The sequence below is a fragment of the Gavia stellata genome, chromosome 4, assembly GCF_030936135.1.
Source record: "Gavia stellata isolate bGavSte3 chromosome 4, bGavSte3.hap2, whole genome shotgun sequence".
In the NCBI taxonomy this organism is placed as follows: Eukaryota; Metazoa; Chordata; class Aves; order Gaviiformes; family Gaviidae; genus Gavia; species Gavia stellata.
In genome coordinates this window covers 56078941-56091327 of record NC_082597.1, presented here as the reverse complement: position 1 = coordinate 56091327, position 12387 = coordinate 56078941, and the positions used below count along the sequence as shown (strand labels likewise).

Here is a 12387-nt window from a genome sequence, read left to right as displayed (position 1 = left end):
AAGGATCTTGAAATAAACAGATGGTGTGCTGGCTGTAAGGAGAGAAATGTCAAGTGAGTATCTGAGGCAGGTGTCTAGCAAGATTGTGAGGCAACTACAAAGAGGAGGGGCATGAAAGAAGACTTTTCAGATCACTTTTATTCTTTCAGATTATTTTGTAGATGAAAAGCATAAATGTGCAGTTCCTGCTGAAGTAAAAATCTTAACAATTGTATTAATAAGTATTTGCATAATTCAATAGCTTTCATAGCTTCCAAAATTGCTATTAGAAAGATAGATGTGATTTTGTGCACACACATGCATTCAGTTTCAGAGAGAGTTTTTTTTTTAGCTGTGGTTATGCTAGAAGCTCCTTTATGGTATGGTCTTTTCAGCCATGTGGTTACAAGGTAGTTACCACTACTCTAAACCTCGACATATCTTAACACCTTGCAAAACAGTTTGTCAGGAATATTGCAGGAAGAAAGAGAAAGGTAGCTCTGAAATCTACAGCCGTATTGTTTCAAACAATGTCTTCCTATCCCTTTTTGTGTTCCAACACTGCCCAAGAGCTGACTTTATGTAATACTGAAAAAAAGCAGTTTTCAGTACCTAATTAGAGGAGATGGCAAATCTAAACACCAGGGTATTTATAGGAATTTCTGTATTTCGCAAATGACCTGCTTCTGTGGCTGAAACACGATACGGATTATTTATGTACTCCTTGGTATTTACTCCTGCTGGAGGCATAGCTGTAGTAAGATTGCAATTCCTGTTTCTTACCTTTTTTAAAGTTAGTTCTTGACACACCCCAGCCCTTAATAAACTTTAATTTTAACAGACATTGCAAGCGCCAGCCTAAATAACAAGACAAGCAGGAACCAATAATATCCAAGTGTTTAAAAGTAGGTAGTTATATCCCTGTATCAGTGTGACATAAGAATTGTCAGGATTAAAACTTACTTTCTTTGCGGCTATAAATTAAAGCAATGCAATATGCGTGCACTACACAGGCGTATGCAATAAACAGGAAGGAATGAAGGGGATATGTATGTACTGGATGGTAAGATTTTTCAGGAGCACTACTCTGAAACTGCATTTAAATGTCACCTTGTCTGAGCTGAAGCTCTCTCCCTGCCTGCCAGCAGCACATGCCAAATCAGCTGACAGGGTGTGGATTGTTTTTGCAGGAATCCAGCCAGAGCTGGAGTCCCCTGAGCACCAGGCAGAGGCACATGCTGCTGTGGGACAGCACCTCATGGGACGAAGAGTGTGGCTGGGTATGCCATGGGGCTAACAGGGAAGGGAGTGGGCTAGGAGTATCTTACAGATTTTTCCAAGTTTTTTTGCTCCTAGAATTGGCAAGACCCCAGGGTTCTTTTTTACCCAGGATACCCTTGTATTTCAGTAAACTAATTCAGGACTAATAATTCTTTCAGTAGCTGTGTGCTCAGTGAACTGCTTCTGCAACTGATGAGGGCCCAAAGTACAGCAGAGCTGGCTGGTTAGGCATACATGTACTTGTAAACTTGATCATCATTCGTAACTTGCTGTGGCCGTCTGATTCAAGATCCAGGACTGGAATTAAGCTAAACTATATATTGGGCCAGATCCTTACTTTACACAGTTGGGGACATCTGCACAGACTTGAGAAGTCTTGAGTGGAACCCGGCATGATCCTGCCTAGACCTGCAACATTTCTGACAGAGTTTGCATTGGTAGTGGTCCCTGAATGAGAGAGTGGTGTGCACTTATCTTGGGACAGCTTGCACGTGGTATGGGTGTGGGGAGCTCGTGAGGGCAAAGTGACCATCCTCCCGTGGCCTGGGCTGGTCCTTGGGGAGCACAAAGGTGAATTTCTGCAGGAGAGTGGTAAAGAAAATAAAGAGCTCCATCCTGGCCAGCTGTTCCCCCAGGCAGGCACGGCGACCTGCAAGAAAGGGAGTAGAAAGTGTCCGTGAAAGAGGACATTAAACCACACCGGAATCGCCACGGGAGGAGCAGATCACCCCTCCTGCTGTGCCTCTGACTTGTGGCTGGATCGTCCCCTCAGATTTACCTGCTGAGAAAGGCAGGAAGGCCTCTGGTTTCACAAACTGCCCGTTTGCATCCAGAAAGTGTTCGGGGTAAAAGTCGTTTGGCTTCTCCCAGACTGCCTCATCCTTCAGCACAGAAGACAAGTTGGTGATGATTGTCGTCCCCTGTGCTCCACCACAAGAAGAAACAACTTACGTGAGAACAGCAGCAGCATCTTGGCACAATGGATCAGTGCTGGTCCCTCTTTGGTCCGTATCTCCCATCTAATAGCAACCATCATTTGGTGCTTCAGAATATGACACTGATCTCCTCTTCTGTATCTTAGGTAAAGCAGGGCACTTTTCCAATGACATATGGTCCCTGCCCTATGCTCTGAAGCATCTGAACTTTTGCAATTTGTATCCTTACAAAGGCCATTGCGTACAAAGGCCAATTTCATGGTTATACAGTGGAAACAGCTTCTGCTTCTCAGATCCTCCTGGACTTGTTTTATAGCTGGAGGGAAAAAGCTGACTGACAGACTTCAAAGCCCAACTTTCACAGAGGACATGGGAAGTTGCAAAGCTTTCCTGTTTCACGTGTCAGTGTTCTAAACTAGAGGAGATATCGCAAGGCTAAAAAAAATCCCAGACTTGCATTGCTACCAGTGCTGCCAGGGCAGCTGCCTGTCACAATGGCAGTGGACTGAATGCCAATGGCATTTAAATAGCTTCAGAGATTAGAGATTTAACTACTAGCGTCTTAGGAAAGCCAGTAAGCTGGTGTGTGCCTCCAGAGAGCCTGATAGGCTCCATTATTTTCTCCTTCCAACACAGGCAGTGGATGTTACAGCTCATTGAGAGGAAAGCAAACCTTTGCACTGAGCTGCCGCTGCAGTTGGGTTCCCACATAACCAGTGCAAACCTAGAGCACAAATATGACCGTCTGCCCGGATTTAGCATTTCAAAATGTCCTACTTCAGTGCTCGCCAGTAACTGTGATTTGGGGCTGGAAGTGCAACACTGCAAAGTTGTGTGGGGTCACCCACACCCGAGGCCTGGCATCTGCACAGGGAGAGGATGCTGCACTGCCTGTCTGGCCACCGTCACCTTGGGAATGAAGAAGCCTTGCAACTTGGTGTCCCGGTATGTCATGTGAGGTAGTCCAATAGGAACAACATCCCCGTAGCGTTGCACTTCATGGATCACAGCATTGGTGTAGGGCATGCTCACTTGGTCCTCCATGGTGGGTGATCTCTCTCTGCCAATCACCTTATCAATCTCAGCTTGGACCTTACCTGAAAGCAGTACAGCTAAGGAATTAGAGCACCCTTAGATAAACAGAAGGGGCTGGTACAAGCTGTAGGAAGGCTGGCAGCATGAGACTGTAGACACTGGGTGAGAACAGGACAAGCAATTAGAGAAAGAAACAGAAACTACAGGGGAATGCATTTGTTTTCAGTTGCTCAGAGCCATCTGTATAACTATTCTTTGTGCATAGTGTCTTTAATAAAGGTCACTTGACATGCTACCTTACCCCTCCTTTATGCAGCTAAAAGAGTACCTGGGCATGCAGCATTAGAGAATTAAAACAGATTAGCATCTATTCCAAATACTGGAAAGACGGTACTCTGGCCACTGAAAGTCCCCAAGTAGCCTTCAAAATGAAGGCAAGAGCAAACTTGCCCTTCCAACTCTAGTCTTTTTATCAGGGCTTTCCCCCTGGCACTGGTCCCTGCCAGAACAGCTATGTTTGGGAAGCCTTTCTCCTGGTTTCTGCTAGACCAACAATCACCAAAGCTGTTCCGCATTGCAAAATCCCCAAACCATGGAGAGATGTTCAGTCTTCTCACAGGAAAATGAGGGTTGAAGGAAAGATGCTACATCTCTGCCTGTCTTCTGACTTACTTACTCTGTATTTCTGGGTGGAGAAGCATGTACAGAAATGCCCACCGGAGAGTGGTGGAGGTGCTCTCAGAACCAGCTGCAAACAAATCTGCGGTCACCAGACGAAGGTTGTTATAGTTGAAACCGCTCTCTTCAGCCACCTTACCCTGTGGAGAGCAAACAAGTGGGTGATTGGAGCTGGGGTACTTGCTGGGCGAGAAGACCATTGTTCCAGAGGAGTACTGAGAAGCACTAGATAACCATGTTTGCTGACCAAGAAGTTCATTGAGAGAGTGGAGTACCACACAGGCAACAGTCTGTGTAGGACTGATGCACTTCGGTAACCCTGTTACCTCCTGTATTTGAAGGTCATCAGTCACCTCCCGTATCCTGAGAGATGAACGCTACACCTGCCTTCAGGACAGAAGTGAACGTCTTGCGCTCTCAACTCAAACAGACAGCAGGCCCCTGCCACTTGCTGTAACATCCTTCCCCAGAGGAAGTGGAACACAGTTATTCAGGTTTGATCAGATCATAAAACCCATGCAGTAGAGAGGAGGCTGCATTGATGTGGCAAATGCAAAATTGACAGTATTTTAAGGGGATTATCTATAGCTATGCATTACAGATCCTCGCTGCTTCTGACCTGCTATTTTCTTACAATTGAAAAAAAAAAACGATCAGGGTATCATTGCTGCCTATTAAGTCTGCAACACCAATTTCAGCAAAACTGGTCTCTCATCCAAATGCTAATTGAGCTCAAATTTGTTAGCATACGAGATATGACAAGCTCTCTGCATGAGTTCATCTGCTTGTCTTTTCTAATCCACTTTCTATTTTCCTTTCCTAGGGACTAGCTTCTGTTAAGTTATTCTGTATATTTTGATGCTGTTGTAATATGGATAGCAATTAATAAGACTTAACTGTTATTCCAATAAAAGATCGCCCAATAAAAGGGAGCTGTGGGGCTGACGTGACCAAAGTTAACCCAGTAGAGGGGTTATCAATCAGACTGGCTTATCAGGGGACCTTAGTGAACAGAAGAGAGATGTGACAAGAGGCAACATGGTCAGGCTCACATCCACCCCCAAATAGCACTGCTCAGTGCAGAGTAACGTTGGTCACGTTGCTCTGCCTGTGCAAGCTGTGGGGGCTAACACATGGGCTGGAGGTGCTCGGCGTCCGCAGTACGGCAGGGTTCGTTTTGCAGAGCAGCAGTCCAGCCTGAGGACTCGGATGGCAGAAGCAATTCGCAGGCAGAATTTGCTACTATTGCTCATCTGGCACTTGAAATGTAGTGAATCCATGTGCAGAAACATATGGTGGATGGATGGGCTGACAAAAGTACCTTTGATTTTGTACTGACTTAATGCCTGACTGAATCAAAGGAAAGACTCCTTTTAATTTCATGAGGTTCAGATTTAGGCCTTCATCTGATCTGTAGGGAACTAGTTCTTAGCAAGAAATTCAAAGACACACATCCTGAAGGAGATGCCGTCTTTCCAATAAACCTTCCATAACTTGGTTTAAAGGCAGGCTGTGGACTGGGCAATGAACAAAATGGGCAAATGGGCAATGCGCAAAAAGCCAGTCTGTTGCTGCAGGTTTGTAACTGATCTTGAGACATCAGTCATTAAAGCACTGACATACACAGAATCCTGTGTGTTGACTTGTCCCCTGGCGCAAACTTAGAAATAGTAGTAAATATAGATTTAATAAATATAAATAATATTAATATAAATTTAAATAAAAAAATCTCAATTATTGCCTTTTAAATGCCTTCAAAATTATGTAGGCTGGAAAGAAGGGAGTAGCTAGACTGTGAGGGGAACGTGAAGGTAGAAAATGGGAACAAGAACATCGACAGATAATATGGTCTCTTAAGACAATAAAGGAGGTTACAGCATGAAGAAGTTAACACCTTTCTTCTCAAGATGCAATGTGGAATGAAAAAGTAGGAAATTAGTTACTAAGAGGTTTTATACAGCTTTATGAGGAAAGTCAGCTTCTATCAACAAGCTTGAACAGGCAGAGGAATTGCCCCTGTGCCCTGAGGTTCTGCTGGTGTAATCCTACCTTCTCCATTTCCTTTAAAAATGCATCAGTGAAATCTCGGATGTAAGCAGGGTTCCAGGTCTCCATGTGCTTATCTATAAGCACGTCTATGAAGTCCATGAACGCCTTTTGCCCTCGAAAGACTTTCTGTGGCACTCCAGGGATGCGCAACAAAATAGGCACCACGTTAAGAAGCTGGGATGTCAGAACCGGAATGAGAGGGAGAGAGAAGATATTATGTGATGCAAAAAGAAGAATAATGAAAACACAATGCTCTCAAGCAACAGAGGGCAGCTTCTTACAGAACACGTTACGCTCTTGGTTTACCTGAGGCAGGAATCCAGCTTCTTCATTCAGGGAGTCTTCAAACAAATGTAACAGCTTCTTGAATGTCTCATCACCGTAGTCGAAACGCTCTCCATAGATGGTGGTGCAGATAACATTGCAGACTGCATTATTTATAAGAAAACGTAAATCGAAAGGACGACCTAAAAATGGAAATGGAGAGCAAGCAATGAAGCTAAGCAACACCAAGCTGTTGGACCTCAGCTGTCAGCAATGAGAATACACAAATGCGTCCTTGATGCCTTCAAGAGAAAAAGCCCCCAGACCACTCAAAATACAAATTCATTATACTAGGGAGTGAAGATCTTCTCTTCTCCTACTACTATTTGGTCGATCCTTGTTTAAAGGAGAAAACTCCCAAGAAAAGCTGAGTTGCAGGGTTGTTCTGTGACTTGACAGATAACACTTTGCTTTGTGTCTAGGTGACAGGCAATGTGCTGTGAAAATTCTCAGCTGCACTTTTATTGCATGTGATATTATCAATATGTTCCACTAAACTTCATAAAGGTAATAGTTACCCTGCTCCAGGAATAATTATATTTTACCTCTTTATTTCTATTTATTTCCTATTTATTTCCTGTTTCAAATGGATTAGTGTTACAATAGCCCCACTGTGTAAAGTAGAAGTGGTGTCAAGGTAGAGCAGGGTCAGTGATGCATACAGACTAGAAACACTGCATTTGCTTAGGAAGAGAGCACTGCATGCAAACGAGAGTGGCCGTAGTATTGCTTATCTCTCTGCATCACTATATTGCCTTTTTCTATGATTTCCCCATCCTTCTGGATGTGACAAACCTTCTTCAGAATTGACCGCAGAGCACAGAAATCCTGCTTCCTCCATCACTCGCTCCTCCAAGGATTTCTTTCCCATCCCAAAGTTCCTCAAGGTAGAGAGTGTGAATTTCCTTAGCTCCTTCCAGACACGCCCGTATCTGGCTACAACAATCCCTGGAATTATGGATAAGCAAGAAATGTCAGTAGCTATGAGCCGTACATCAAGCAAAGTTTGCTAGAGAATAGCAAATGTGAGTTTGGAGGTACAGGTCTGTGTGGATAGATGAGTTTGATCTTGTACAGCTTGTTCATACAGCAATTCTAAAAATGGATTACTGCACCTTCTAATGCATGTGCATGGCTAGCGAAGGTGGAGGGGGATTCAATGAGAGCAACAAGTGCTACTAAGGATAAAGGAATCACTCTCCCAAACCACCCAGCATTGTACCCTTAGCTTGTGTGAACTGGGTAGCAGCTTGTGCCACTGCACAGGAGCTGGGGATGAGAGATGTGGGCTGGATGCTGGATAATACTCTGTCTTGGAAGAATGTTACCAGGGTTTTTTGTGACAACAACAACATGCACATAGTGTACGAGCCTAAGCACTAATCACTGGGTGACAGGAGCTACCAGTTCCAACACTGGCACGAAACTTGTGCCACTGGTAGTGTCCTAACACTACTGAAGAGGTGTGTGCTAGCATCAGGAGCTGTGCTACAGCCACTAAGGGGAGCCCCCTTTTCATCAAATCTGATTTTGTCAGCACCAAAGGGTGGCAGACATACAAGGAGATTGACCAGAGGGACATGAGAAGGTGGCACTGCACTGAGAAAATCTTCCACCTACCCACCATCTACCCAGTCCTTCTTGTGCTAGTGCCAGTGGGGAATGTCCATTTCCAAGGGACTTGCCTTCAGATTTATTTCCGTATCCCAGATGTTCATATACTGGAAAGTATGGCCGGTCAGCGAAGTCCTCCGATCTGTGGACCAGGGCTTCTTTCACTGTTTTATACCCATTCAGTACTACCAGGTTGGTCCAGCAGTTCTGGAGATTGAAGATGTTTCCAAACTTCTTGTGAAGCTGCCAAAATAAATGAGTATGTCCCTGAAAACGAGCTGAATGTAACATCAAAAATATCATCATATCCTTCCTTAGGGCCTTTACTATTTAGTGATTTTTGAGGTGCTTTTATTCAGCTGATCTTTGACCTTTGTTTTTGCAGTGTAACAGCTCATAGCGGTGCCAAACAGCAGCTGAGGCAGTGATCGGTGCTCTGTAATTGGAGAGATTTAGAATACATCTATCCTGGCCAAACTGTTGCCATGACCATTGCACAAGTATTTTGGATTTTGTCTGACAACACAAGGTCAGGGACCTTTTTGGCGGTTTTCAAAGGCTGCATACTCAACAACGAATTATTTCCTAATACTTGTATTTATTTTGTTCTGGAAGACTAGGCAAGTTTTAAGTTAGTCTGCTTCTGCTAGAAGGAAGTATTGATGATAAGGTGATATGTAATTATTTTTTAATATGTATTTGTTCCTAAAGATCTACCCAGAGCCCGGTTCCCAGAAACACAGTTGGAAGAGGCAATTCCACACGGGAGTTTCAGGTCAACTGTCTCCCTAAAAGGAGCATACACATCTAGTAAGACTGGTAACTGGGACACACCCTACATCTGTTGTGATCTGTAAGAGACATAATGCTGACAGCAGGATGGCTGCACAGCTAAGCCTGTCAGCCATACACTCACCATGGGAGCTTGCCATGGAGCTAACTCTCCTCTAGGTAGACAACCCCTTTGACTGGACATAGACTCCTGGGAAGGCAGGTCAAAGCTCCCCTGCTAGTCAGTAACACTGAACAAAGCTCTCGGGAGCATGTTGTTGGAAGACAGTGGAATAGTAGCAATGCCCCACAGACTGTGCTGTTTTCCTTTTTGTCAAAAAGCTAAGTGTCTTCATTCCCGCACTGTAGCAATGCAAGGAATTGAAGTACTTATGACTGGATTTGCAGTGGGGTTGGGAAGGAAATGAGCCCTTCACTGGCACTAGAAATACATCATTAAAAGCAACTACTGGTCAAGATTGTGGTTAGCATGCCCCTGATCTGGTGTGATTTAAAAATGGTAAACTTTTGGACTATATGCAAGCAGATAATACAAATGCTATATTTAGTTTCTCCATTTGGCAGATTTTGGACAGACAGCTGAACAGTGCTGTACTACAGAAAAGGCCTTTAGAGTTTGCAGACTGAAGCACAAAACCCCCATGGTTTATCTGCTGCAAGCTGTGCTGTGCTTTTCCTTTGAGAAAAGCTAAGCCCTGACTTTGAATAGGAACGCTACCGAGATTTTGGGCATTGCTGCTGGGGCAAATCCCACAAGCTGATCTCTTTAACTGAAACTGTCACATGCCTATAGGCATGCTTAAGTAACTCGCAGGGAAGTCTGCCATTCCTGCAGCCACATAACCCAGCCCACAGATATTTGCTTGTCTTCCCTTGTCTGTACATCTCCCTGTTCCCTTGCACCCACACCTGCCCATGTGTTAAGTTGGTGGCCAGCCCTACAGCAGAGCAAGCATCATCTATCATTGGGGGCACAACAGCGTCTCCCACTGAGCTCACGCAGAGATCGGGAGATGGAAGCTGGTGAGTGTTGGTGTGTGATGATTATCTATTTATCTGTATGGGCCATGTTGGTGTCCTTAGGCAGCGACTTGCTTCATCCTGGACTTCGGAGAGGGCATTGCCCTTCAGCTTTGTGCAAGGGTAGATCATGCCAGGGCGTCCCCACACCTCCTGGGCCCTCAGTCGTGTGAGGGGTGCTTTGTCACGGGAGCCAGCACTCACCTGGTTGAAGGAGAGGTGGGGTTTGCGGAAGTCGATGTACAGCATGGTTCCAATGAACGGCAGTGACACTGGGCCCGGTGGATAATGGCTCCACTTCTTCCTGCGCTTCATGAAGTCAAGAAATAAAGTAAAGACTGTAAGAAAAACTCCCAGTATAGAGATGTTGTGCCAGCAGAATGACAGCTGGGACCCCAGCCACAGGAGCAATGCCATTTCATAGCCTGTCTACTCCTTGGTCTTCCTTTTTTGACCCAAGACTGTTTCTGCCTCCTTTTGACTTCTCCTCTTCTCTCCTCTTCTCTCCTCTTCTCTCCTCTTCTCTCCTCTCCTCTCTTCTCTTCTCTTCTCTTCTCTTCTCTTCTCTTCTCTTCTCTTCTCTTCTCTTCTCTTCTCTCTTCTCTCTCTCCTCCTCTCCTCTCCTCTCCTCTCCTCTCCTCTCCTCTCCTCTCCTCTCCTCTCCTCTCCTCTCCTCTCCTCTCCTCTCCTCTCCTCTCCTCTCCTCTCCTCTCCTCTCCTCTCCTCTCCTCTCCTCTCCTCTCCTCTCCCCTCCCTCACTTCCTTCCCCAGGCAGCTGCCCTCTTCTCCTTGCTTTCTCCTCTTCTCTGCACTTTCTTTTTCTGTCTCCCTGCTCCTCTCTCCCTGCAGTTATTGGACTGTGAAAGTGGGACTTGGCTCAAACCCGAAGCTCCTCCTCTGCTCTGCTCAGCCTTGGGGGAGTGGTGATGAGGGACAATCCTCCTCTTCCTCCTCCGCCTCCTCCACAGCCAGTGCTCAGAGGCTGCTTTGTCCCTGCTGCTGATGGCAGCTCCTGCAGTGGTGCCCTCTGTGGGGCAGGGCTGGGTGAGGTCCAGGTGTTTGGGTGCCACCTCCCACAGCCAAGGTGGGATCAGAGTTCCCAACAAGCAATCCGGTCTTGCTGCATTCTCGTGGGGCGATTTTGAAAGAGTTTGTTTGAATTTGTGTCACCTTCGTGTTTGTACAGACAAATCAAGGGAGAAGCAGCTCCTATACAAAAAACTGTCTGGGTTTCTGTTTGCAAGACTGACTATTTGTTCCATTGGAGCTTGAGAAAGCTCAGGTTAGGTCAAGCTTTCCCTTACAGAAAGCACTTGTCACAGAAATTAGCCTGAAGTGGTGACGAGACTTTAAAAATCATTTATGTTTCTGGGAATAAAAATCTTTATCCAACTCCAAATGTCAGTCAGCATCATGACCTTGATTTTTGTAGAATACAGCTCAGCTACAAGGGAGAAAGCACATCTGTTGCAAGGAGCCTTGAATTTCCAGCCTTTGGGGCAGCAGTAATGCAAAGACAATTATTGAGATAGTCAAAGTATTTCCTAAAACAGCACAGCTCTGTGCTCCTGGCATCACTGCCATCGGAGAGCAATAAAGCTCTTACTTATGACAGTTAGTTCTAGCTAAAAAGAAGCAGTAAACCCATCACAGTTTGATCTGTGATCTCAGCCTGATCAGAGAAAAGCTCCTAATGGAGCAATTGCTGCAACAGTGATGGAGAGCTCAGACTGCAAGTGATGCATCTGCAAAGACTGTGCAGTCAACTCTGGTATGCAGCCAGGGCCTCAAAATGCCCCTTGCCCGAAAACGCTAAACCTAAATGCTTATTATCTGTGTGTGGAGGTCCCCTCACTGGAGTCTCTACAGCATGATCCTGCATGTCCCTTGTGAAAGCATCATGACTCAGGGTTCATCTCAAGTATCTGTACAAACATACACAGCATGGTAAACAACCATGGGAATTACCAGTCCTCACAGAACTGCAGAATTATGATTTCTTTTGGATTACAGAGGCATGGTGGGATAGTTCACATGACTGGAGAGCTGCTACAGATGGACATAGGCTTTTCAGGAAAGACAGGTTGGGAAGGGTGAGGAGTGATGGTGCTTTATGCAGAGGAGTGCCCAGAGCTTTGCCATGGGACAGGTGCTGAGCCAGTTGAGTGCTTTTGGACAAGGAGAAGGCAGCAAAGCAACATGGGCAATGTTGTGGTAGGCACTACAGACCAAGTGATCAAGGAGAGCATGTCAATAGAGCCATCTCACACAATTACAGGCCTTAGGACTCATGGGTGTACTTTAACTGGAAGGGCTATATGATTGGGCACAGTCCAGGTGGTTTCTGGAGTGTGATGAAGATAATTTCTTGACACAGGCCATCGATGAGACAACTAGGGGAGTTGCTTTGGGTTTGCTGTTCAGAAACAAGGAAGAATTGGTCTGGGACATGATGGTCAAGGGTAAGTTTGCCTGCAGCAACCATGAGACCATGGAATATTAAATCCTGCAAGAAGTCACCAGGACAAATAGCAGTACTGCCCTTGCCTTCAGGAGGGCAGATTTCACCTTGTTCAGGGATCTGCTTGGCAGGATCCCAAAGGGAGCTGTCCTGGAGAGCAAAGGGGCCCAGGAGAGCTGGTTGTTCTTCAAGGGCAGCCTCCTCAAAGCATGAGCGCAG

At 45.5% G+C, this 12387-nt stretch overlaps 1 protein-coding gene across 1 annotated transcript; it reads right to left on the bottom strand.

Moving 5' to 3' along the window:
* Nucleotides 1-1250: 1250 nt before the first annotated feature.
* On the bottom strand, nt 1251-10296 carry LOC104254569 (cytochrome P450 2D17). The gene is made up of 9 exons (XM_059817154.1): nt 9912-10296; nt 7967-8138; nt 7077-7229; nt 6264-6424; nt 5958-6131; nt 3907-4048; nt 3105-3292; nt 2039-2180; nt 1251-1909 (listed from the first exon to the last, which is right to left on the bottom strand). The coding sequence occupies exons 1-9, from the start codon at nt 10122-10124 to the stop codon at nt 1731-1733; spliced, it is 1524 nt and encodes a 507-aa protein (XP_059673137.1). The 5' UTR covers nt 10125-10296; the 3' UTR covers nt 1251-1730.
* Nucleotides 10297-12387: the final 2091 nt, after the last annotated feature.